The sequence below is a fragment of the Pogona vitticeps genome, chromosome 7, assembly GCF_051106095.1.
Source record: "Pogona vitticeps strain Pit_001003342236 chromosome 7, PviZW2.1, whole genome shotgun sequence".
NCBI lineage: Eukaryota > Metazoa > Chordata > Lepidosauria > Squamata > Agamidae > Pogona > Pogona vitticeps.
In genome coordinates, this window is record NC_135789.1 from 26,693,689 (window position 1) to 26,720,099 (window position 26,411).

Genomic DNA, 26,411 nt, shown 5'->3' on the forward strand with positions numbered 1-26,411 from the left:
TCAACTTCTTTATTTTTTTTATTTGTTGGTGTACTCGTGACAGAGATATATTAACAACTTGGATATAAACCGTGGTCCCGTTTGTCGAAAACATAACAGCTTATAAAACGACCTATCTTATACACCAGTTCTAGGACTGAAAGCGAGTACAGTATTAGCACAATCCTAACTTCATCTCACTAAAAAAAATACAAGCACACACACATGCACTCCTGACATTAGCTTTATACTAGGATCAGACCAGTCACGTCTACAAGGCCTGATTTGTTCTGAACAGCATCAGTGACCTTGATGATCAAGACACGTTCAAGACGCTCACAAAATAAAACCCGCAAGGGGGCAAATTATACTTCCATACTATTTATGCAAGCTTTCGGGTTCTCCGGAACACTTCATCAGGCTGAGATCTGTATTAGTACTGAATGGTGAGGGTAGAAGAAGCACGGGAAAACGAAGCTAGATAGCAGATCGGGGGATCTCAAGATGGAGAAAACAGTCTTGAGACATTTTCAAAGGTGTGCAGGCTTCAGAGTACAATCAGCTCTTCCTGCTTGGGGGGGGGATTACATCTGGGGTCTCCTTTTCTGGAAACACAATGGTAGCATAGCTCGGGGATTTTATTTTATTTTATTTTTTGCCCAGGGCCCATGTTGGGAAAAGGTAGCCCTCCAGAGGTTGTTAAACTACAACTCCCATAAGCCCTTGCCACCCACATGCTCGTTAGGCCTGATGGTTGTTACAGCCCAAACACATTTGAAGAATTTGCCCCTCCTTACAGAACTCACAGATTTCTAACATCCACAAACAGCCTGGGACTGGATTGATCCAGGTGGACATTTAGACCCATGGGACATCATTAAAGCCAGACAAGTCACTAGTCCATAAGGTTTCTTATTGCCAGGAAGAAGGAAAATAAAGCCCTCTCCAGGAGCAGCCCAGGGCGCCCAGTCAAATCTTGCCAATCTCGTGTTGACTCATCTTTCCAAGGCATGCATGCGCACCATGTGGGCGGCTGCCAGAAATCCAGACAGAGATGTCTTCACTTGATTTTGCTCTTGGTAGACTCTGAGCAGCGGTTCAGAATCAAGTCCTTACTGGGTCTTGGAGGAACAGCAGGCTGAGCGTTGTTCTGTTTCCTCTCCATCTCATTCTTCTCCACTACAAAATGGGAAAGAATAATGTAGAGACACAATTACTAGTCATCACGGGTAGTCCAGAAGAGGACACAACGTGAGGGAAACCTCAGGAGAAATCTCGGTGGTTTCAGATGGAATTCAAAACGAAGCAACCCAACTCATGGGGCACACACACCCTTCTCCAAACAAGAGCCCTCGGGAAGTCCCGGTAGAACATGGGAGGAAGTGAATCTTTGAGGTTTCAGGTTTTTTTTTTCTTAGCGCAATCTGGCAACCCCTGGGATTTCCGAGGGATTCCCCATCCAAGTTTTAACCAGCCCAGACCTTGCTTAGCTTCCAAAATCAGACACGATCGGGTGCATTCAGGGCAGAACTTACCAATAGTGCTCTTTTTGTTCAGGAAGTTGCCTCTGAGCATTTTCCTGCTCTGCACATATTTCACGCTGTTTCGTCTGTAGGTCTCTTGGCTGATCTGCTTGCGGTTTTGGTTGTGCATGCTCTTGATGTTTTGGATCGTGCCCCTGCCAGATTTGTAAAGAAAAGGGGATTTATTTGGTGCCTCCGATCTCGACATCCTGCACCAAGGGGGTTCCTAGGGATCCTACAGAAAGAAACTCCAGGCTCATGCAGGTAGGGCCCCTGCTCTGGATTTCTGTCTGAACTCGACCTGATCTGTTTGTGGTGCTGTATTCTAGCCCTAGTAGAGTTTCAGCACCCTGGACAGCTCCTTTAAAGTTCACATGTAAAAAGCTGGCACCGATTCCTTTACCCTGTGATCATGGAGCCCCCTGTCTCCACTGAAAGGTACTGATTTTTTTTCCCTTCTTGCTTGGAGGAATGTTCCCCCAAAGCAGATAAATCTAGTTATCTCAACCAACTATCAATCCCGGGAGTTTTCAGGACAAAGCCATGACCCTTAAGGCGACATCAAACTGCTGCAAAAACATAGTGCGGACCCATGCTTAGCTCTCCACGGAAAATGCAGGGAAACAGAGTCTGTTGATGGGCTTCCTAGTTATTCATCAGCAATTCCCTACATCTTTAGACAGAACTATAATTGAGAGGACACTCCTACAGAGCACGTTACCATAGTCTCTCTGAAGGATGCCTAACCTAATATTTTCAGAAAACCCCTGTGGAGAGTGTCAGGAATGTCAGACACTATCCTCTGCTGATCTATATAATCTGGTATTATCCAGTGACATTTCAGGGTTTCAGAAGGAATTTTTTCCCCAAAGACTGCTTTCAACATTCTTGGTGGGTCACCCATCCAAAAACCAAGTGATCCTACTTAACCTCGAAAATCAGTGAGATCAATGTGTTCACATTGAGAGGGTGACCAGCCATTTACGTTTGCTGTAGACAGGCTTTTAATGATCAGTTAAGAAAGCTGATAGGGAAGAAAAACTGAGTTGTTGGTGCTGGAGGAGAGCTTTGAAGATACCCTGGACTGCCAGAAAGACAAACACAGGGGTCCTAGATCAAATCAAGGCTGAACTCTCTCTGGAGGTAACAATGATCAAACTGACAAGCTGTCCTTCTTTGGGCACATCATGAGAAGACAGGATTCGCTCGAAGAGACAATAATGCTAGGAAAGGTGGAAGGTAACAGGAGAAGAGGAAGACTAGATACAAGATAGACTGACTCAGAAGGGTTGTTAATGACATGACATATTGGAGGGCACTCATTCATAGTGTCATTCATACATCAAGAGCAACTTGACTGCATATAGCAACAACAACAGTGACACACACGCCTCTCCCTACCTTCGAGGTGGGGCAGCTTTGTTCCTTAGCTGATTGTTCTCAGGGGTGTTTTCTGCTCCCATCTTCTGCAGATACATGGATGGGTAGTAGCCTGTGATTTCATCCTTCCTGGGTTTTAAAAAAAATCAATATATTTTTATTTGACTCGTAAAACAGAAAAGCAGGGGCGGAAGAGGCTGATGCTACACACATAGCCTTGATTGCTCATATAGACTTGGTTCGTTTTCCAAAAAAAAAAAAGTGTGAAGTCTGCAGACCAAATACAAGTCTTGATTTCTTTATCGAAAAGATGGACAACCTGCCTTTTAGAGTAAGCCTTCCATGGTAGCATACAACTGAAACACAAACAACATACTACTGAAAAAGAAGAAGAAGATCAAAATGAACAGTTGAACCTAACCAGCAACGGAGAAGAGAAGTAACCAGTCAAAATAACACAGACCCAAATGAGATGATACAGTTAGCCCTAGTGCTTTCTTAAGAGCTAAAAGAGATCTCCTTCTCTTCAGAAAAGCTGGTGTCACGCTGTGTGCTGCAAATGATCATGGTTCTGATTTCTCATTGGTCATTGGGAAGTAAATGTGGCCTTTGTTTAGCTGTTTTATGGCGTGGGAATGGAGCTTTGAAGGAATTGCGTGTCTGGAGGGAAAACCTTATCATAGCAGAAAATACATATTCCTCTTGATGTTTGATTTAAGCCGCAATTATCTGTAATGAGTAATATTTTGGGGTGGGCATCAAGGCTTATTCAATTTTCTTTATGCAAGATCCAATCAGCCATGAGATCCTAACCAACATATCATTAGAAGAGGGCATTTCTTACAGGCTAAAAAAACATCTGATTGGCACAGGGCAAGTAGCCCATTGCTCCCGCAGTCGACTCATCAGCATTCTTTGTTTTCTGACAGGTCTTGGGGAGGGGCCTTCTTTTGAAAGCGTCATTGGCCAGTTAAGAAAGCCTCCTCCATCACATCTCTCGAATGTCAATGTTTTCTCTTTCCTAACTAGGTCTCCTCTGCAATGTATAGTTTTGGTGCTTTTAGGGAAGCTTCCACAGTTGAGTGAGGACTCACCGGACAACCCACCATCCATCGAGAAGTTTATGGATCACTTCGATGGTTTCCCCTTCCTTCAGCGTGATCTCATCTTCCTGGGCAGCCGTGTAGCCTTTCCGGACCACGTGGAGTTCACCTGAGCGAAGAAGAGACGTTGAGTTGGCCAAGTTGAGTTGGCCAAGCATTGAACATGCCTCTAGGACATTTCACAACAGCTCGGACTCAGCCAATAAGGGCTTCCTTTACTAGTCTCATGGCTTGGGCATGGAGCTTTGAAGGACTTGCTCTTTGGATTTTATAATTTCCCTTCTAATCCAGTGAGCTGTGCCCTGAATCTTTGTCCATCCGAGGGGTGGGCACAGCGCAGTCCCTCGGATGTCTGATGCCTCGTTCCAGCCTTTCCCCCATGGCTGATGGGAATGGTTACTCCAGAAAAACATGGAGGGCTGCCCTTGGTTGGACTACTAGTCCCATCAGCGGTTTATATGATTTGACCTAATCATTAACAAAGACCTGGGCATCAAGGGAACCAAGGAGAGAAAGGTGTCTTACCAGCGTAGTTGGGTTCCTGCTCTTCTGATTCATCGGGACCATCCGTAGGTTCTAGGTAAACAGCTGGGACCCAACCTCGCTTGTTCTTTTGTTGACAGAACCACCAGCCTGGGAAGGAAGGGAACACATCCTTACAAAGTTAGAAGACATTGTCTGCATCTAATTTTCATTAACAAGGCCGAGCTTGTTGGGGAAAATTGCTTTTACGATCTATAACTCCCAGAATTCTTTACCAACCCTGGCCACATTGGTGAAATATTTCTAGGAGACACAACCCCAAAACTATTACATTTCTAATCTCTGCAAGAGACATATTTCTCACAACCTTCCAGCGACCATGGAAGCCACCTCCACTGCCTTTGTTTTTAGGACGTTCAGCATCGTAATTAAACGAATCCATGCCTATTTAGAAAAACGGTGCGCAGGAAGCCCCCAGATGTGTCCTCGGCTCCTTGTGACAACGTTCTAACCCCAGAAGATTACTCACAGCGCTGTGTTTTAGTTTCAATCCTGTGTTTTATTTTTAATGTGTGTTTTTAAATCATAATAGGATTCAATTTAGATCTTAGTATTTTGGGGGAAATTTAGAATACCGCGCCGGTTTTCCCTTCTTATCACGGTAATTTCTTTCAGTCCCCATAACATCTGCTTCCTGTCATTAAACCACAAGAGGCGATTTCTGGTTATGCTTTAAGCCGGGGTGGGTAAAAAGTCCACATACACCTTGCCCCCCCTATATAATTTTGTGCCATCAACTCAGATCCAACTTATGGCAAGCCTTGGGGGGGTTCCAGGTAGAGAATACTCAGAAGTGGTTTCCCCTTTTCCCTTCTTCTGGGGGTTCCCTGGGATCACTGTGCAGCTTGCCCAAGGCGACCCAGGCTGGCTCTTTTTTCCCCATGAGGCCCTGTAGGGAAACATTTGGCTCTCACTAACTCAATGAGTTAGTTATCCAGCCAGCTCATCCTCTGTATACGACTCCCAAATTTATTTTTTTTTCTGCCCCGCCAATGGTTTCAGTGTATACTCTTCCCTAATTTCCCCCCTAAATATATAGAGAAAGAAACTGGAAACTAGAATCTACCCACCTAGCTGTATAGACCTTTTTTTCCCCCTGGCTTTCTGGGAGATGTTTTGGAAGCTGGTAACCCAGGGCAGAAATTTCCCTTCTGGACTCCTGAAGCTTGCCTGCTTTTGTTTTAAGCCCTGCATTCTCTTCTGTTGATGAAATTAGCTGAAGTCCTGGACTCTCTGGCCTGGCATTAAGCCCAGCCTTACCCACAACCGGAGAGGAAAATAAACTTTCTCGGCTTACCACTCTCGCTTTTCTCTATAACATCCACGACATCTCCCACCTTCATGCTCATCTCGGTCTTAGAGTTCTTCTCGTAATCCGCAACAGCGCGATACGTCTGTAGGATGATGGGGCCAGTGATATCTGTGAGAGGAGAAGCAGCCGTGAGTAGGGGGCTCCCGCCAAAGACACGCGTGAGCCTGGGGGTTACCTCCGAACTGAGTCCCAGGTTCTGTTTTGTGTCAAAGAAACAAACTAATTTTCCCAAATGGCATAAGAGGAGGGGAAGGTTTTCCATTTCTGGCCTCCTACCTTCTGCAATCCTGTTGGCATCCTTGGGCATTAAATAGGTTTCTGGTTTCTTGACTCTGGGAAGAGAAAATGGGGTGGGGGGGGAGTCAGGTCTTTCTTGCAAGTTTCAAACCCCCAATAAGGAACGTCAGGCAAACTCTTCAAGCTTATCCATGCCGATACGTAGGTAGGTAGGTAGGTAGGTAGGTAGGTAGGTAGGTAGGTAGGTAGGTAGGTAGGTAGGTAGGTAGGTAGGTAGGTAGGTAGGTAGGTAGAGGGACGACCGGATGGAGAGACAGCCGGACCGGCCGGTGGGCAGGTGGGCAGGCGGACGGACGGACGGACAGACAGACGGATGGATGTTTTCAATACAAAGTACTCCTGCACTGAGCAGTGGGTTGGACTTGATGGCCTCGTCGGCCCCCTTCCAACTTCACTTTTCAATGTTTTCTATGATCCAGTGCCCTTCCCGTACTCACTGGCCAGCCGTAGGTGGATTCAGATCATCAGGTCTGACTTTGAAGAAGTTCAGGACGTGTTCACACCGAGAGATTTTGCGGGGCAAGTTGATCAAGGCGGAGGAATACTCGGACAGCGTGATTTGCCTGTTCTGGGTAGACCGCTGGCTATCAAACCATTTTGGGGCTGGAGCAGAGGGAAAGGAAAGAAAGAAACGTAGAAAACTGCTTAATTCAGAAGGAAGGAAGGAAGGAAGGAAGGAAGGAAGGAAGGATCCTCTTGATTTTTTAAAACACACAGAGACCACAATCCTAAAACCCTGTATTCAAGCCACATCTGGATCCACCCAGCTTCCCTTTTCAATGGGGCTACAGCAAGCAGTTGGGTTAGACAAGGATCACATGAGCAACCCAGTAGACAGAATTTCTAAGCCATCTGTTTTAGCCTTGGTACAGCCTTTCTGATGGCCTCTCATGATCTTGAAGTCCCTGATTTGAATCTCACCATAAATGCCACTTCCCTTTCGTCCTCAGCACACCCTGATCTGCCAAAAGGAGGCACAAATGCTAGCAAATAGAGTTACAATATACTGTATTCTCAAAGGAATAGAGTTACAGCCACTAGACTGAGGGACCAACGAGGAGGCAGGAGGCCTGGGTTCGAATCCCCACTCAGCCATGGAAGCTCACTAGGGGGGGGGAGCAGAACCGGTACAGTTGTTCCTTAACTATCTCACTTCCCTGGAAAACCCTGTTAGGGTCTCTATAGTCGGTTTTGACTTGACGGCACAGAACACAACCATGTTAACCTACCTCGCAGGCAACTAAGTCTCCTAACATGTTTTGCAATGCGATTGTTGGCCAGAAATGAATGCCTTAAAACGGTCATCATCCCCAAATCACCTATTAAAGTGCAGCGTGAAAGAGCAGCCTGACTTCTGTTGGCATACTTAAGTTGCACTTGAGTAGGCCCATTGAATGACTGGGGATCGGTTTGAGTCGATGCCTCCAGAAGCTTCATCGATTCCATCGGGGCCTCCTCCAACTCATTTAAGCAGGCTGAAAGTCAGCAACCTCTTTCGGGCCAGCCTCAGTTTTATAAGAAAAACAAACGAGGAGGCGGAGGACAGCGCAAGCGTCTGTACGGCATTTGGTCCATTTGCAGACAGGGCGGGCAGGCGAACAGACGTTGTTAAAACAAGCGCAGTAACGTTGCCTTTAAAGCAAACAGTGGATTGGCTATCTTTCCTTCTCTTGGTTATCGGAAAGCGATGGCTTGCAGACATTTGTTCTTAGACACTTCCTCCTAAAACCCTGCTTTCGTTTCTCCAGGGAAACGATTTTGTTCTTTGTTCCCTTGGGCCCGCCAGGAAAGGCTGGCCACAAAGGATGCGTGCCTCCGTTTTGACCTTCCGCGTCCTTGCACCCCGAGTACTCATCCTTAGAGACTCTTGTACTCAAGTCTAGCTGGAAAACAGAGACTTTCCTTCCTTAGCCGTTTCTAGGCGACTAACGAAATTGAGAATCCCTGTCACGTAATTAAGTAAGGAACACGTTTCCTCCAGCAAGCCGGGGATTCATTTTACTGACCCAGGGAGGACAAAAGGCTGAGTCGGCCTCGGGCCAGCAACGTGGCCCCCATTGGGAGCCAAATCAGGTTGCGAGCAGAGTCTCAACCGCAGTACTGCAGTTTAACCAATGTCCCACAAGGCGTGAGAGAAATCAAGAGCATCGCTAAACATCTGCGTTGATCGCAAGGCCGGGTGTAATTGAGCAGTCCTCTCACTCCTGTGAGAAAACTTTTATTTTTTGGGAGAAAAGAAAATAAATCCTTTGGGATTCTGGGAGCAATAGTGTAGGAAAGCAAACATTTCTCGTCTCTGGCCTTCCTCCAATGCACTGCTGGGGGGCTGACCCATAGGATTACTAGCTCTGCAGCTTCCCAGCTGTGAAGTTTTAAAACCTGAGGTCGGGTGAAAGGGGAAGGAGGAATCCTGTGGTTCTGCCAGACTGGATCTCATAACTTTGCTTAGGAGCAGGGTTGCAGAAAAACCTAATATGGGTGAATCTGCGCACGAGCGAGCAAGAATGGGAAATCAACATGGATTCCCTGCAGGACCCTGCTACCCACCCCCAATGTATGTGGGCAACAGTGAATCCTGAATCTGGGATAGTAGATCATCATCCTGACATGGAAGACACCAGACACAGTAAGACTGAATGCCCTCTTCTTCCAGTGCCACCCGTCTGATTAGATTTCAGTTCCTGGCTGGCAACCAACAGATGCACCAGACCCTGATTTCTCTGCCCGCAACCCAAAACTCGACAATGCTACTAGGCGTTGCCCACAAGCGGCCGCTGGGTTCACCAGGCAGAAAAGCGGCGATTTTCAGTTCCTCCAACCTGCGATACTGGATTCCCAGAACACCCGTCTGAGCAAAGCAAAATTTCATAAACCCCCTTCTCTCTCTCTCTCTCTCTCTCTCTCTCATTCTCTCTCCCACACGCTGGCCACCCGAAGAGGAAGCAGCTTGGCGTGGACCCCAAACCATAAACAACTCCATACCCTAGATAGATTCGGATCACTCATTTCCCAGGGCTGATTGTCAATCAGAGGACATTGGGCTGAATAATTTAAAAACATTTAAGGCAAGGGGCCGAAGAGAGAATTCTTTCCAGCACACGAAGAATTCTCAGATTGGAAACAGTTTTTTTTTATCATTCTTCAACACGTATAATTAACTGTGGATTCTGGGATTTTTAGTGCAAAGGCGATGATGATGATGAAAATGTTAACTCACCGAAGCTCGACTAATTTAGTGTTTGATTTTATTGACCGGTTTCAATATAATACTTGTTTAATTCTTGTCTAATATTTGTATACTCACTCTTTTTAGCCTTTAAATATTTAATATAATACTCGTTCAATTCTTTTTAAATATTTGTACACTCACTCTTTTTCACTTTTAAATATTTAACATAACATTTATTCAGTTCTTCTAAAATATTGGTACACTCAACTATTTTTAGCTTTTAAATCATTGTCTTTTTAATTATGTCAGCCGCCTGGGGTCCTTTTAAGGAGAAAGCCGTGGTAAAAATGTTTTAAATAAATAATTTCACCTTGACAAAGTACCGATTACTGTATCTAACCATGAGATCTAAGGCAGCGCAGGCAGAGGGCATAAATGTCTAGCTGGTACCTAAATCTACTGATGGGTTTTAGGAAAACAAATGGGTAAACATTTTATTTTATTTCATTTCATTTTTGAAAGCATAGACATTCCTCCTCATCCTTTTTCATGGGTGGTGGGGGGGGGGCGGTTTGCTGCAGCAACCATTGTCCCTTCCCCCAGGTACCAAAACCACTGGTTACAGCTCAGAGCGAGCCCCTTACCTGGCAAATGTGGGATGATCCTGTTCTCCACATTAATTTCCCCGGATTCAATTGGGAACATTTCCTTCAAAGCTTTCTGGTGAGAGAAGAGGAAGTTTTAGAATATGGCTGGAAACCTGGACATCCATAAACCCCTGGTTGTCGGGAAAGCTGCTAAACAAGAGTTTTCACGTGCTCCATCTCTATTCTGTTTGTGATGAGTTTAAAGCAGGGAGCTTGGCTTCTCACAGCGCCGGTGGACTCAGCGAGGCTGCAGGACTGTGGCCAACACACAGGTTCACGCCGGGCCACCGCCCAGCAGCAGGGGATTTGAACTCGGGTCTTTGGAGTCTTACTAGTTCAGTCTTCTCAACCTAACCTGCCACCATCTCAAACTGAACAGAGAGACCCTTCTGCATTGCTCTGCAGAGGGCGAAGAAAACGTTTCCCCGGTTCCGATTCTACCAGCCGGGAAGCGGCCCGAGAGCCTTTCAGAAAGAATGGGTCAGTGGCTTCCTTTGGCTTCACACACACACACACACACACACAGACACACACACACACACACACACACACACACACACACACACACACACACACACACACACACACACACGGGGTGGAGTGGGAGGGGAAGGAGACCTTGTTTTTATATAGTTTGACCCCAGGCAGCTTACAGTGAGATAGATAGATAGATAGATAGATAGATAGATAGATAGATAGATAGATAGATAGATAGATAGATAGATAGATAGATAGATAGATAGATACACATATGTACATATGCATACACATATACAGTGTGTGTACACACACATACTATATACATTGTGTGTGTGTGTTTGTGTAATATATAGTATATATAGTACACACACAAAAGCTAAGGGCCCTGAAGAGAAAGGCGCCAGTGAGAATATGACACGTTTCTTAAACACATGAATTTGAGATGATGATGATGATGTCACCTTTCCTTACCAGTCTCCCTAAAACATGGCTAAATCGAGATATTACTAATTCAGTGGCCAGCTTTCTCTTTCTGGGTTGCCTTGGGTTGCGCAAGAGGGAAAACCCGGTAACGCCCAAGTTCATCAGACCGTTCTTTCCGGCCAGGGCAGCTGAAACGGCCCAGGCTGCAGCCTTTCCCCCCTTTTAAAAAAACCAACCAACCAACCAACCAGCCGATGCCTTGGATCTGGGGGGTCATTTGACCTCTTAAAAGTCTGCAGAATGGTATCTTGTGGATTCCGATGCCTGGAATTCCTCAAGCTTGCAGAATTCTGAGAGCGGTCAGTTATGTATTCCTTCCTCAGTTACGTATTCATTCCCATGGTTCACCAAAGGTAACATCAGCCCTGTGAGGTAGAGCAGGCAGAGGCACAGGAGCAGGCCCCCGGCCAACCAAAGCATACCGTGGTTGCCTAGGGCCTTGAAGGAAGTTGACACTACCTATTTCCAAAAGGATATTGACTTTTTTTTGTTTCTTTTTTAAGCCAGGGGGCTTTTTAGACAGACTCAGACCTCTGCCGTTTCGATGGGGAAGTTATAAATGCTGCTCTCGCCTCAGAACTTGAGATGTTACTGTTCTCCTCCCACCCGACACTTGAATCTAATCTAGATTCATTTTACTACCATTTACAGTTAAATCAACTTTTGCCCATCAGGTGTCGGACCTCTTTAAGAGCATTATGCCCGTGCTGTGCGTTGAACTCATTGGGACCAACTTTTGTGTTAAAACGACTGCCACAGAAAGGCATCTTATCAGAGACGGGAAGAGTTACTTTTTGTTATTATTGTTGTTGTTGTTAAATGACAACCTTGAGGATTATGGGAATTGTAACTATTGTGGTTGTTCAAAAAGTAATTTTTCCGATTTCTGGGTTTTACTTTTTCCTCACGACGCAGGATCGTACCCTCCGCCAAATGCCGCGACGGTGGCACAGAACCAACCCTGACTTACGTGGAATTCGTAAATCTCGGTGAATTTCCGATACACCACCTTTTCCGTGAGATCTTGCCATTTCACCAGGAACATGTAAACCTGAGAACGACAGCACGTGAGTTAGCGATGATCGGTGGCAGAGGCTTAAAAGTGACTTCCCTCCCCCTGGCTCAGCATTTCTCCCATTCACATCAATCGCCTCGTAGGAATGGGGTTTTGTTGATCCAGGACACGGGTGGCGGGAGATAAGAGATGTGTGTATGGTTTCCCCAAATATTGTTGGGTTCCATCTTGCCATACTCTCAGGCCAATACAGCAACATCACTACCCATATTCCCCTGGCCTGCTTCAGCGTTTGCTTCTTACATGTTGTTTCCGTCTTTCTTACATGCATGCCCCAGTTTCCTTCAAAGTTCTTCTCCTCTTTACTTGAGCCTCTTAACAACATCCCTGCGAGGTAGGTCAGACTCAGAACGTGTGTGCCTTGCAAGGTTGGGGCTGTGCATTATTTGACGCTACTTCAGAATTGGGGAGGGGGGGAACAAGTCCTGCAAACTCTGGATCATTCCAGTGAGTTTATGCTATAGAATAGGATCCTGTTCCAGCACGATCCGAAAAAATCATCCACGGCTCTCAAGATTCTCAATAAACAGTTATTCCCCATCCTCTGTTACCTGATTCTGTTAATCAATGTTAAAGCTGGAAACTCCCAATTGTGAAGTCGCTTTGCTATCGGGGTGTAGTAATTCCTGTCGAGCAGGGATGATGAAGTCACCCACCACTCCCTTCAAACTTCCCTATTCCCTCCGAGTTTAGCTGCAACCCTCACACAAGCGGAGGGAGAAACGGAATTTTCCCAGGGACACAATACTTCTGAAAACTATCCTTGCTTTAACAGAGAGGCTGGTCTGAATAGGCAGTTAGGAGCTGTTACCTTTACAAAATATCTGCTCCTTATTTGTCGATATGGGTCCATTGAACTCCTTCCAGTTCACGATTCTCTTTGGTGACAGTGGCCATGGCAAGTCAGTATGAGTGTCTACCATTCCATTTTTACAGCCACACCATTGTTGAGCACTGAGCGAACCCCCGCCTCCCCATAGCCCAAAATGCAAGCTTAAAAAAAAACATACTATATCTGAAAGCAGCACACTTCCATTTTTTAAGAAGCTTTAAAGCAGAGGATAACTACCATGTATTTGTTAATTACATTTATACCCCACTTTCGCTCCCGTTGGGATCAGGGCTGTACAGATGGCTCTTCTCTTCACCACTTTCCTTTCGCAACCATGGTGTGTGATAAACCAGATGGAATGAGAATTATTGGACTAAGGGTAGCCCCTGGGTTTTCAAAACTGAAGGGGTGTGTGTGACTTGAACCTGAATCTCCCAATTCTCTCAGTTCAACCCTCTGGTTCTCAAAGGACGTGAAGCTGCTTCTAGAAACAAGTTATTTTCATCACTAGCAGCAGATCACCGATGTTCGCAGGGGGACTGGATTAGATGGTCTTTAAGTGCCCGTCCACTTCTATGATTCTAAAGTCACCAATGGAACGATTTTCAGCCCCAAGAATGCTGAGATCATTTCCCCCTTGGTCTTTGGTGATAGAGGGAGGCACAAAATAATAATAATAACTTGGAGGTTCCCCAAGCGGCACATGGGCTATGGATTAGTTCCCACCTCAGTACTGACACCACACTTTAAGAAGGATGCCAACCAACTGGAGCAACTTCAGAGGAGGGCAACCAAGATGATGATCAGGGGACTGGAAACCAAGCCCTTGGAGGAAAGACTGATAGAAATGGGCAGGTTTAGCCTTCAGAAAAAGAAGACTGGAGGGGAAGAGCATAGCGCTCTTCAAATGCTTGAAAGGTAGTCCTACAGAGAAGGAGCAGGATCGATGCATCCCCAGAGTGCAGGACATGTCATAAAGGACTCAAGCTACAGGATGTCGAATCTCAGCTGAATCTTGGGAAAAACGTCCTAATTGTTAGAGCAGTGTGATAATGGGACCCATGACCTCGGGAGGTGGTGAGCGCTCCAACGCTGGAGGTGGTCAAGAGAAAACTGGACCACCCTCTGTCCGATTGGCTTTGATTTGGATTCCTGCCTTGAGCGAGTGGTTGGACTTGATGGCCTTTAGAAGCCCCTTCTATTATTCTACGGTTCTATTAGTCTGATAGGGGTTAAAACCTCCATTCCCCCGCCGAACAAACCCAAACCAGGTACATGGGGAATGGGCTCTACATCCTAGCATGAAGTTCTTGGCACTTACGTAGTGTTGGCTCGGGAAGAACCTCTTCTCAAACCCAAGCAGCTCAATGTGCCTGATGTAGTCTCCCATGGTGGGTGTAGGATCTCCCTGGATGACCCTCGGCTACTCCGGGAAGCAATTAATAGCACCTCTTTCTCTCTCTCTCTCTTGCACTCAGTCTCTCTCCAGCGGCTAGGGCCAGCAAGCTGCAGTTTTTATCTTCAACAAAAGAGGAAGTCGTATTTCCCCAACAACCTGGGCTTGTTATGTAATACTTTTTTGTGTTTTTTTGGTCCTTTTCTCATCAACATCTTGAGTTTTGTTTCCTGTACCTTTTGTGGCTGGGCGTGTGGAGTGGAGGCGGATGCCGAAGCCGCAAAAACAGCTGCCTTCTTTGACACCTGCTGAAGTCGGGGGTGGTGGTGGTGGTGGCTCAGCTTAAGTGGAGGAGCCCCAGGGAACATTTCTCGCGCGTGCGCATGGGCCCCAGGATCAGTCCCTGGAGAAAGAACAGTGGCTTGGCACCTTCCAAATGCCTTCTTAACGGTTAAGCCAGTTTTTAATGTTGGCTTGCTTTTAATGATTCAATGGTATTTTAATTCGCCTGTAGTTTGATTTTTAAACCTCTAACTGATTGGGTTTTCAATTCTATTCCTTTTAATATTGTGAGCCAACTTGAGTCTCCTCATCGGGAGAAAGGCAGCATATACTGTACATTAACTCAACTCAACTAATCTTCCTTGGCACCCAATGACTTGGTTAAAAACCAGCTTAAGGAACAAGATAGTTGCCTAACAGCAGAAGGACAACAAAGAATGGGCCAACTAGTGTCTTGTGGGAAGGAGTTCCACAGGCTGGGAGCAGACACCAAGGAGGTGCTGTCTTGGGTCTTCACCAAGTATGAAGAAATAACTCCCCCCCCCCAGGCTGCCAATAAGGCAGGGCAACCAGAAGCTTTATCCCAAGGAACCAACATTTGGAGGATGAGGAAATGTGGACGTGAAGCTACTGATGAGTGTTAAACATCACCTCCACATCCTACTAAATTCTCTTTCAAAACTTTTCTAATCATCTTCTTGGGGAGCACTACCTTCTCCTCCTTTTTTTCTTTGAGGTACGGTTGGAGCGGTGGAAGTGGTGCCACTTTCCTTAGATAGGAAGAAAAGGTCATTACGGCTCTGTCTCTTCAATCAAAAAAGAAGAGGCATGTACAAGCTCCTATTGGCTATCTAAGCTTCTTCAACAACATCTCCCTAAGAGGTTAAAATAAAGAGGATATATTTGATGACAATTGTGGTGCTTTGTTATTGTTTTCCTCCTTCTTCCCCTATAATGGAAGAGAGCAGAGGGCGGGGGGACTTCAAACACCACGAAATCACATCATGTGGGTTCTCCAGCACACAGATGACCAAGGAGACCAGCACGAATTCTAATTGAATCATCATCAGGGCCTGTTTTGAACGGCCGTTAAAACTGAGGCTACATCCAATGTGTCTATACGCGGGAAGTTGGCCAACCAAAAATGGGTGGATGTGATTCAACGGGATGAGCCCATTAATGTGAAAGATGTCGTCACTGCCTTTAAATAAAGCAAATATAGAAGCTGAATGTTCATTCTTTCTCCTCTGCCAGATGCGCTTTGTACTTTTCATCCTTCCAAGGAAGGACTGCGTGAGCCCTCTCAGTATCCCGACACTTTCTTCCCATTTAGGAAATAATAACTCAGGGGTGAAATAAGTCCCCTTATACCTTCTAGAGGTCTGAGAGGAACTCTGCCTGTGTTTGAGGATTGGGCAGGGACATAAACTTTTAAAAACTACTTTTTGGCCACCAAAGGATGCAAAGCTTTTCGTTAGAAGAAAATAATGCCGTTTTTAAACGAGATGGCATCACAGGAGCCCTTGTGGCTCTCCAAAGTCAAGGGATGGGTGTGTAGACCCTGCTCCGGCTGTCCAATCCCTTCTCCAGTGGTCATCCCTGGACACAGATTTATGGAACTCACTCGAGAATGAGGATCATGAGAAATGCCGGTGGTTTTAATGCCTGGGCACCCTCTTGTCTCTTCACTCCTCCCTGCCGCTCACAGGTATTTATTTGCACGTATCATCTTGCGCACAGAGATTTCTTTCGGGGTCATGGGAGCCTTTCCGCAGGGCGATAACACCGATTTTTTACGGGCATGCGCAAAGATTTGTAATCGTCACACAAGGGGCAGCCTTCTGACCTCCTGGGTTTTACTGAAATTGCAGGGAGGTGAGGAAGCTGGTGACCTTTTTGAGGAAAGGAAGGGCTGATTTGTCAATTGCACCAAGCAAGAGTCACTTGGGTACATGCTAGATACAGCTCAGCTCTTGGGGGGGGGGGGGGAGATCAGGAAGAACAATTGCACCACCAATTAGAAGAAGTTCATGTTGGCTAACCTTGTGGCTCATGCAGCCCAAAGTTAGAGTAACTCAGAAGTACAGTTGCAATGAATTCCACTGAACATATTGCACTGAATTCCACCCTACTTACATGTGGATATGACTACAATGAGAACTGCAATCTTTGAACGAAGGAAGGCTGGAGTCAGAGATACAACCGCTAAATTGTTTATTAGTTCCATTGATTGACAGCAGACCCAACATGGTGATGCTGATGCCAATAAAAGATGGCTATTTCGCACTTACATGATATATTTTATAATAGGAAATGGATACACGGCAGGATAAGGCATAATGAAGCCTTGGGTCGTGGCAGACAGGGTGAAACAGGAGGCGTTTCAAGGACGACTCGCCCCCTTTCTCTTGGATGACCGACGTTGAGGTTTGATTAGGGCAGAAGGAGCCGGTGTTGGGCAAAAACAAAGATGTAAAGGACGTCTTTCAGCGCCTGTTGTGGCAGATGCAAAACCCACCTGTGAATTCAAACCCATCATTCTGTGCCGTTTGTACACAGGCATTCCCTCAGCCAAACTCTGTATGGGCACATCTGGAGGTTGTGGGAGGAGTTGTGTTTTTTCGCTTTCTTGTAAAAAAGGTTGATGAAGGCCAAGTCAGGAGATATTATCCAAGGGGCTCCAACTCAAGCTCTTTGAATTCCTTGGTTGGGAATGATCTAGACAGGGGCACAGAGCGGTGAACGTGACGATGCCCATCGTTCGGCCACGGCGTAGACCTCTGGCGTACAGCGCAGGGATGATGGGAAGTCTTTGGGTCAGAGTCCCGAGTCCAAGTCTTTGGTGCCAAGATCCTGAGTCCCTATTAAAAACAAGTCCCTGGGGTGGAGTGGCAGGTCAGTGGTCCAGTATCTGCTTCAGATCAAGGACCCAGGTTTCGTCCCTGGCATGTCCTAGAAAGACACTACCAGTGTAAACACGTCTAGGTTAGATGAACTAAGGCAGCTGCCTTTTGTTCCTGGGCCTCTGGGCACGTATTTCTGGGTTGTTTCCTTTTACAGGGTGTCCCTCCGGCATATGTTTCCTGTTCTTGTTATTCACAGAGCAAAGGCAACTCAACCGCTCTGATGTGAAAGCACCGAAGGGCTGAATGGAAAATATGGGAGGGGCTGCAGAGGGAAGGCGTTGCCTGGGGGGCTCAGCACAGCAGTGATCAGGGGTGTTAGGAGGTCACAGTGAAACTGCAGTCTACAAGAGCAATGAAGAATACTCTGGACAAGTAGCATGGATACCCTCTGGTCCTCTGCCTCGACATGAAATGGAAGCAAAGGCTGGCAGAGATCAACCGACCCATTTAGAAACAATTCCAAACAATGATCTTGACCGCTCAGAGCACCAACACATGGGAGTGGATGGAGTGGGGTGGCTGCTTTCTCACCCTTTTCTTTTTTAGATCTAGTTATAGATCAGCATTCTCAGGCTTCTCTCTTTCAAGCCACTCCCTGACTCTCCTCCTTTATTAAGGAGGGGGCGCTATGAGACCCAGCACACGCACAGAAGCAAGCTCTAGACCACTAGTTCCCAACCTTGGGTCCCAGGTGTCCTTGAACTACAACTCCCAGAAGCCTTCACTTCTAGCTGGGCTGGCCAAGATATCTGGGAGCTGTCGACCAAAAATACCTGGGTTACTCAAGGTTGGGAACCACAGGTCTAGAGGTTCTGTAATTTAAGTTAGATCCCCCCGTCCTCCTTCCCAATCCCCAAATATATTTCTTAATAATCAGTATTTTTCTCCTTTTTGCTTTATATGTTCTAGAGTGATTATTACTATTAAAGTCACAAGCAGTCCTGATCCACACAGAGTAGACCCTGAGCTGGTCTTTACTGTCCACCTCCCTCTTCTAAATGTGCAGACTCCTGTTTATGTGCAAAGGGCCATGAATCCACAGAAAATTCAAATACAGTATAGCGAAGTATAATAGATAAGATCACGTGTAGCAGCTCAAGGGGGAATCTGCGAGGTTATCTCACATCTGCTCCTGTTTCTGTGGAACCGACAACAGTTTCACTCACATCTTAACTTTTTTAAAAAAAGAAAACAGGCTGATTGCTAACCAAACATACAAAGATAATATGACAATCCCACCTTGAGGGGAAATTTTAAATGTTTTTTTAGTGCCTCTCTTTTCATTTCCCATTATTTCTTCAGAGACAAGAAATGAAAGTAAATAAGGGTTCTTCGACAGGAAGCATATGCCGGGAAGACATCGCACTGTGTGAAATGAAACAATAAAAGCATGGTATGTTGTAAGCTGTCCTAAGTATGTGCAGGGAGTTTCCCAGTTCAGAATGAGTAAAGTTTGCAAATGGGAGTGAGAGAAGAAACCAGCTTAAGAACAGGAAAAATAAGAGGTAAGCAGGTAAGCCCATGGGCAGTTTCCTAAATAAGAAACACATTGTCTTATCTTTTCAGGCAAAACCCAAAGAAAAAAATAATATTTTAAATTTTGCAGCATGGGCTATAAGAAGCCAACGTCACGCCAGTTACAGAGGGAAACCAGCTCCATCAGGCAAGGCTGCTGAAAGGGACAGATGTTTACGAACTGCAAAAAAAAGTTACAGAATTTTATGTCTATGACACAATGGCTTGGATCCTGTTATTTAAGGCTGTTCAACAGCATAGCCTCTCAGCAGTGAACGGCCACGAAGTTTAGAAGGCAGTACCGGGGACCAACTGCGTGATTCAATGCCTGCGGTGGCTTCTTTGAATTCGCAGCATTTACTCTGGTGTACATATCCAAGAGGATTTCAGGATAAACTCTTTGACAATATTATGGTGTGCTTCCTACCGCCCCCTCTAAAAACATATGAACAGAATACCAGCTCATGATGGCAGGCTCCAGGTGTCAGGAAAACCAGTTTTTATTTATTTATTAAAAACATATGAGTTGAGAGATATATCATAGGAAAAAAATTATTTCAAATATACAGATACTATAATCCAATTAGCCATTAAAGGAGAAAGAAAAAAAATTCAGTGGACAAATTTCAGCTTCCAGCCCTAATCCCCCCCCCAACCTCCCCCTTGGGAGAAAAAAAAAACCCTGAACTAAAAGCAGAGACATCTTCCTTTATCAACAAAGGCCAAGACTGACCACAGGGCTGTTTTACTTTGCAAGTCTTTTTGCCGATTTTAGTGAATTAAAAAAAAACAAAAACAAAAAAACAAAAAACAAAAAAACAAAAAAAACACACAAAAAAAACCACCACCTAACAATCATCCGTCTCGTCTCCAACATTTCATTCTCCAATTAGGCCTTTCAAATCTGATCAGCCATCGCAACGGCATTTTACTCTTTCATGCCAATTCCCAGGACTTCGGAACAGACTGGCCTTTCTATCTAAAAAGTACAAAATAAACAGAATAAAATAAAAGAGAAGGGGCAAAGAGGGGGGAAATGGACAGAAGGTACTTCTTTTATAGCTTTATTACACAACCCACGGCCGTCCCAGTAAACTCTTCGCAATCTTGGATGCTTTTGACTAGAGGATAAGGAGGGATGGGTGGGAGGAGAAAGAAAAAGAAAAGATAAAGAAAAATGGCAGAGGTTGAAGTAAAATCAACTGCAGCTAAAAGTCCTACAAAAATAATTACTACATGATATCTCTTATGCCGCACATGATTCACTCATTTTTTAACTTGGTTGTTTTGCTTCTCTAAAGGTTCAGCTGGGCTAAAATTAAGCAAACTGGGCCCAGGGGCATAAATGCGTGCAACTTGAAGACCACAGCAGGGGATACCTGCCAAGTTAAGTCATCTACATAGTTACAGGCCAAGATAAATGGAAAGTTGGGTCACAAATTCTGCATCAGCCGTGAGATTTAAGGTCATCTGTCTACAAAAGCATCTGAATACCACCCACTGCTCCATTTTCCTTTATGACTAGCCTTTTACCCAAATGCCAGCAAGGTCTACCACGTTGGATCTGGCTCTTGCTTTATCTGAGTGTTTTCTTCAGTCTGTGCCGAATCTGCGGAGACAAAGGAAATGCCTTTCAGGTGTTTTAAGGCAACTGAAGGAACAAAAGGTATGAAGATATGAAGGCAAAGTGATGGGGAAAAGCGGTCCTTCATAGAAACAGAAGGAGAACAAAGCTCCAGGATAGCTGAATCAAGAAGGATGTCCCCTTTCCATGATGCAATAACTCTTGTCCGAACAAGCTTGCGGGGAGCAGCTGCTTGCAAGACAGAAAAGCAACAGATGGAAATGATGCTCCCCTCAAGTAAATAAAAGATCACCAATTATTTTACAATTGGGTGCCTGGATCTCTCTACAAAGAAGCAAAAGAGGCAACGGAACCATAGAAATAATTTTTCGACATGACCTTTATAAAAATATATAATTATTAATAATATAATAGCAATCCAGAGGCAATTTCTTGGTTTTTCGAGACATCAAATCCATATTCAAACAGCAGTTGCTTTTCTGCTGTCGTATCCGACAGTAGAACACTATAAATATTATTATTAATAATAATATAATTAAACAATTTACCTTCCGCCACAGATACTTGAACTATTTGGTCTGGTTCCACTGGATCTAAAAGAAAAAAACATTAAACTGTTTGCCCTATTTTGATGATCTTGAGCAGAATGAGGAACAGGTAGCCCTTCTACAGAGATATTGTGCTTAAACTCTCATCTTGCATTTTGATGGCATTTTAGTGCTAATGATGCTAACATCTGTAGGCCTAAACATTTCCCACCCCATCTAATGGTACCTGAATTGCGTTTCTACCCTAAGCTAAGAACATCCAAAGGTCCCTCCCTACTCAGAGCGTTCGCAGAAGAACAGAAGGGTAAACCACTTCTGAGTATTCTGTACCTAGAAAACTCTGCAACAGGTTGCCATTAATCATAACTGACTTGATAGCATATTATTCTCATTACCCTTGCTGAATCATAGAGTCGGAAGGGGCCTCTGAGGCCATCAAGTCCAACCCCCTCTGCTCAAGGTGGGAATCCAAATCAAAGCAGATCTGACAGAGGGTGGTCCCATTTTCTCATGAATGCCTCCAGCACTGTAGTGCTCACCACCTTCTGAGGTCCGTTGTCAAGCCAAAACTAGAGTAAGTTAAGAGTGCACTTAGTTCTATTATGGTACAGCATTAGAGCATTTCTGCTAACATCTATGCCTCATCTAAAATAAGGGGCATTCACTTTCTTCCTGATCATGTCAGAAACAAAACCACACACACTAATAACAATCTTCCATTTACCTTGTACCACTGGCTCAGGGACAGGCACAGCTGCTGGTGCTGGTGGTGGTGCTTCCGGTTCTGTTTTATCAGGAATTTCTAGAAGACCAGAGTCAGAATTATTTTTACATCTGCTTAGTTCCCTTGAGTAGTAAATGTGACCAGATTTAACATAAGTCTATGCAAAATTCTGCAGGCCTCCCAAAATATAAAATACAGAAATATCTTAAGAGTGGCCACCCTAAGCTAAAGTTACCTACAACATGAGCAAAAATGAGCAGCAGCTTTAGTTAACTGGGATGCTGAGACACTTAGCTATAGGTCTAATACTGCCTTATACACATTTTAATTTCTTTGTGATGTGCCAGAATGTCTACTAAGCCAGCACTGATTCCCTAGAACAGGAACAAAAGCTCTGTCTTGTTTTGCTGAAGGATTATGGTAGGAACTGCACTTACAAACACATGCAGTTAGAGAGATTGAGGCACTGGTAACAAAAATACTTACGGTTGTTCATTACAAGTCCAGGGAATGGTCTGTTGGAAAAGACAGAATACAAGAGTTGAGGACTAAGGTGCCTTTCATATAAAGAACCCAACGTTTTCACAAGCTACCTAATTTGAGGACCGAAGGTTTTCAAAACTCAACTCAAAATACAGCCTCCGTACTTTTCGCTTTCAAGATGTGTTGACCTATAACTCGTATTAGCTTTGGGCAGGATGATGTGTGCACAGAGTCACTGATACCACCCAGTAGTGAACAAGAAAAGTTATCATTCCAATTTAGTATCAATAAATTACCTACATGACCTTGGTTTTACACTTAATCCAGAATTACAATGGATTCCATTTGTTGTTGTTTTTTTGTTGTTTTTGCTCTCCTGCATGTCCTTTCCGATTCCATTTTTATACTGTTTTCTACATTTTGAACTTTGCTAAATAAATAGCATGTTACTGGCACATATCTCTTTTTCCAAAATAATGCCACAATCTTCAAAGCAGGAACTTAGAAGATTTCCAGCAAGCCAGTCTGCTAGTGGTCAACAGTATCACTGGCAAAATCTCAATACAGGGGCTGAAATCCTGCCCCACAAATTAGGCTGTGTAAGGCTGATGACATCGTCAACCACAACAATTTAAAAAAAAACTTATTTCCTTTAAGTCAGTTAGAGCTAGCCTATTTGAATCAATGGAATTTACATAGCAGTTGACTCACTAAATCCCCACTGATTCAGTGGATCTACTCTAGTGTGATATAGTAGGCTAAGCGACAGGATTTTGACCAGTATGCTTAAATTTGAGAGGTTCACTTTTGGTTATTGAGGCTAAAACTTGTCCCTGTGCATCCATCAAATCCTCTTTTTAAAGTTTTATGAGCCTGCCACAACACCAGCCATGGCAAAAGGGCTGCAACACTGAGATGCTCTTGGCCTTATGTACTGGCTCTAACTTTATCACAGCGAAAAACCTCTGCTCACACAGTGTACACTATAGGTCTACTTCGGACAACTGTGGGTTAACAGACCATGGACTGTTACAGTGGATAGTTGACAAAACAACAACAGAAACAAAGAAACTAGATGAAAAAAAAATTTGTTTTTCTTTCTCTCTGAAAGGCTTTAGCACAGACTAACACAGCGACGTCTGGATCACATACCTAATGACGGTAAATTTAATAAACTCTGCTGAATCCAAAATCTTCCTCATGGAACTGATTTCCAGATAGCTGGGAGCTTTGAAAGATACACCAGGAGGCATCCCATCCACCACCACGCAGCCGGGGTTGACCGTGATTTTTCGGTATGGGACCTTTACAGGGTAACCCATGCCAATGGCTTCCCCTAAAGACAGAGAGTTAAGACTAAACTTATAAGGAAAAGAGAAACCTCTTAGAATAAACACCAGACTTTAACCACATTGTCTCAATGCTACATTATAATGGGCAAAATCCCAGCATAATGTTACATTGATGCAAGCCAGATAAGGCAAAGGAAACCATGAATTTAAACTAACTGAAACCTTCCTATCCCCCCCCCCCCAAGTCATCATTCTTTCACGATCCAAGGTTTCCTAGTATTCCCTTTTACTCCAAGGAAAGCTTTGGGGACCTAAGGATAGAGACAGACGGAGTTTTTAAATACTCAAAAATTACCCCTAGACTGTTGGTGCTGGGTGAATGAAGATCCAGTAGCTACGAGCTTCACCGTCCTGAGGCTCCCAAAAGCTTCCTCAAGGCAAAAAAGGAGCCTTAGAGAGCCTCTGACTGTGATAGGGTGTTTTCAATTAATTTGAAATAAATATTTCCAACATTGGTTCTAGGTTATATCAGCATTAGTTTATGCCGGCAGGATATTACCCAAGTAATGTACGGTTCACTTAAAAAAAAACAAGTCAGAAAGGACCACTAGGAAAACTACTTCAAGACAGTAATAATGACCACCACTGCCTTTGAATGGCAGAGATGGAAAGAGCCCTATCAAGGAGGCACTGGGGGGGAATCGAACTCCCAACCTCTGGCTTTGCAGCCAAAAAAACCTGAACCCACGGTCATGCTTTTCGGAAGCTGCTGCAGCCCATTTGCTCAGGCAACGTCGGTGGGTCTGGTGCCAACATCTCCCCTGAAACCCCACTTGGGCCACACACACCCCTTTTTAAAATGTGACCCACCCTAACCCCATTTTTGCAAAACCAGAAATAACCATAAGTTCATCTCTGTGCCTGGGACAGCAAGCTTTCCAACCCCACTAATAAAGCAAAGACCTTGCGCTTTCCTCTAGAAATGGAAAACGGTGAGAGGACAGCTGTTCTTCACCTGTTCAACAGGTGTTTTTTCCAATGAGAAGGGGAGCATGGTTCAATTAAGGATCATTATTTACAAAATAAGTAAACATAGGCTTACTAGACACGGATGGATCTTCTTTCAGCCCTAACAGTTTGCTTTAAAAGTGCACACTGCCGCAAGTACGTCCTTTGCTCAAAATGTCTGAAGTGACAGAGAGCCATTTCACACATGAGTCATTCTGTGTAGCTCTTGCCTCATTCGGTTCAGGGTTTAAAGGCATTCTGTAGACCATGCAATTAATCATGCTTTTTGATGCTGGAATAAATGAAAATTACCGAACTTGCGACTGAACAGGTCATTCACTTGCTCTCGCAGCTGTCGGGCCTTCTCTACTTTGGAGGTTCTCTCATCATCATCTGTAAAGTTCAAAGAAAGAAGAAAGAAATTACATTTGCATTGCAAGTGAGCACAGACACAAGTCAGTCTTATGCCTAATAAGGAGCACTGGCTCAGCCTATGCCCATTTGACAAGAGAAAAGGGTTGCTTTGCTCTGTGTCTGACATGAGAATGACTGATCAGGTTTCTAGTCCGGTCCTGTCCGCTTTTCAACCTAGAAGACTATTTGTCCTTTGAAGCCGGAAGAAGAGTGTGCACACTGGAGAGAAAACTTCAGCTATGTAGAGAGACGATCAATGTAAAAGACATCATTCATGTCTTACGTTCCAACTACAAAAACTGGAGATCGAAAGCTTTTTTATGCAAAGTGCCAAGTAATCTGGTATTGAGGCACACTTAGATCTCGAGGCTGATTTTGAAAATTCCTTATGGTACCTTTTAATTATATGGAACAGTGGCTCCCAACCTTGGGTAACCCAAGTGTCCTTGGACTGCAACTCCCACAAGCCTTCACCACCAGTTACATTGGCCAAGGTTTCTGGGATTTGCAGTCCAAGAACACCTGGATCACCCAAGGCTGGAAACCCCTGATATGGAGAGAGACAAAACAGAGCTTAGCTTTGGCTTTGCATGCATCCACGCCGCAGAATTTCCCTGACATCAGTGGAGCTTCCAGCACAAATCAACAGTGAGAGCACGGAACGCCTAGCAGGGTTGTTACTGAAATCAGTGCCAAGGTGGTTGGTTGACTATGTATTAAACTCAGTTAAAGGCTGAACACACACAGAAGCTCAAGAAGAGCAGATCCTGCTCTCAGAGTAACCATTAAGACTCACAAGCAGCACAGGTATAGCGACAGTGTGCATCTAGTTTCTACAAAGGCCTGTCTGGAGTTCTGATGGGTCTGCGTGGTGAAAGCTCAACCACGCTATCCGTATTTAATCTGAAGGCTATTTTTCAGCTACAACCAACACCACCTGTGATTGATAGCCATTAAAATCTTAGGTAGGTTGTGCAACTGCTTAAAGGCCGGTTGCCTTTAGAAGTACCAGTGAGAAGAGTAAAACTAACATGCTAACAAATATATTTGAAGTGTATAAGGAAAAGAGAAAATGAGGCAAATTACTGTTGAGAAGAGACTCTGCTCAGTCTCTCTGGAAAAGCTGGTGTGAAAGAATGCCCTACATATTGCTAATGCTAGAGTTATCAAAAAGGGTTCGAACAGGGGCGTGGCACTCATCTTTTAGGCTGGCAGAGGGAGGGAGTGGAAGGAAAAGCTTCCCATCTGAAAACACAGCTCCTAACAAAGCCTGACGCAGAGGCAAAACCCGCACAATCTGAAGTACAAAGACGGAAGATGATTCTGTGCTTCACCCCTTCTTCTTTACAACAAGATGTACCCAAAAGTTATTTTGTAAATATGCTGCTAATGCGCACAGGCAAGTGCTGATTACAACCAGATTTTAAGTTGGTCC

The 26,411-nt window shown here is 44.7% G+C and overlaps 2 protein-coding genes across 8 annotated transcripts in view; both read right to left on the minus strand.

Annotated features, from left to right (window-relative positions):
- Window positions 1-14,354, minus strand: NCF1 (neutrophil cytosolic factor 1). Its single transcript, XM_020801641.3, has 11 exons — window positions 14,145-14,354; window positions 11,887-11,967; window positions 9,951-10,026; window positions 6,575-6,740; window positions 6,117-6,172; window positions 5,826-5,948; window positions 4,511-4,618; window positions 3,977-4,094; window positions 2,904-3,011; window positions 1,515-1,657; window positions 1-1,158 (listed from the first exon to the last, which is right to left on the minus strand). The coding sequence occupies exons 1-11, from the start codon at window positions 14,211-14,213 to the stop codon at window positions 1,040-1,042; spliced, it is 1,167 nt and encodes a 388-aa protein (XP_020657300.2). The 5' UTR covers window positions 14,214-14,354; the 3' UTR covers window positions 1-1,039.
- Window positions 14,355-19,404: 5,050 nt separating this feature from the next.
- Window positions 19,405-26,411, minus strand: part of GTF2I (general transcription factor IIi) — a 53,001-nt gene continuing 45,994 nt past the window's right edge. For 6 of the 7 annotated variants that reach the window (XM_020801627.3, XM_020801626.3, XM_020801625.3 and 3 more), the window contains 6 exons: window positions 24,875-24,955; window positions 23,415-23,598; window positions 22,266-22,294; window positions 21,780-21,857; window positions 21,056-21,100; window positions 19,405-20,531 (listed from right to left, as the gene is read on the minus strand). In XM_020801627.3, coding sequence (XP_020657286.2) covers window positions 20,473-20,531; window positions 21,056-21,100; window positions 21,780-21,857; window positions 22,266-22,294; window positions 23,415-23,598; window positions 24,875-24,955 — 476 coding nt within the window. In that variant the 3' untranslated portion in view covers window positions 19,405-20,472. The remainder of the gene's footprint in view (window positions 20,532-21,055; window positions 21,101-21,779; window positions 21,858-22,265; window positions 22,295-23,414; window positions 23,599-24,874; window positions 24,956-26,411) is intronic. The other variant, XM_020801622.3, reaches the window with a different exon arrangement.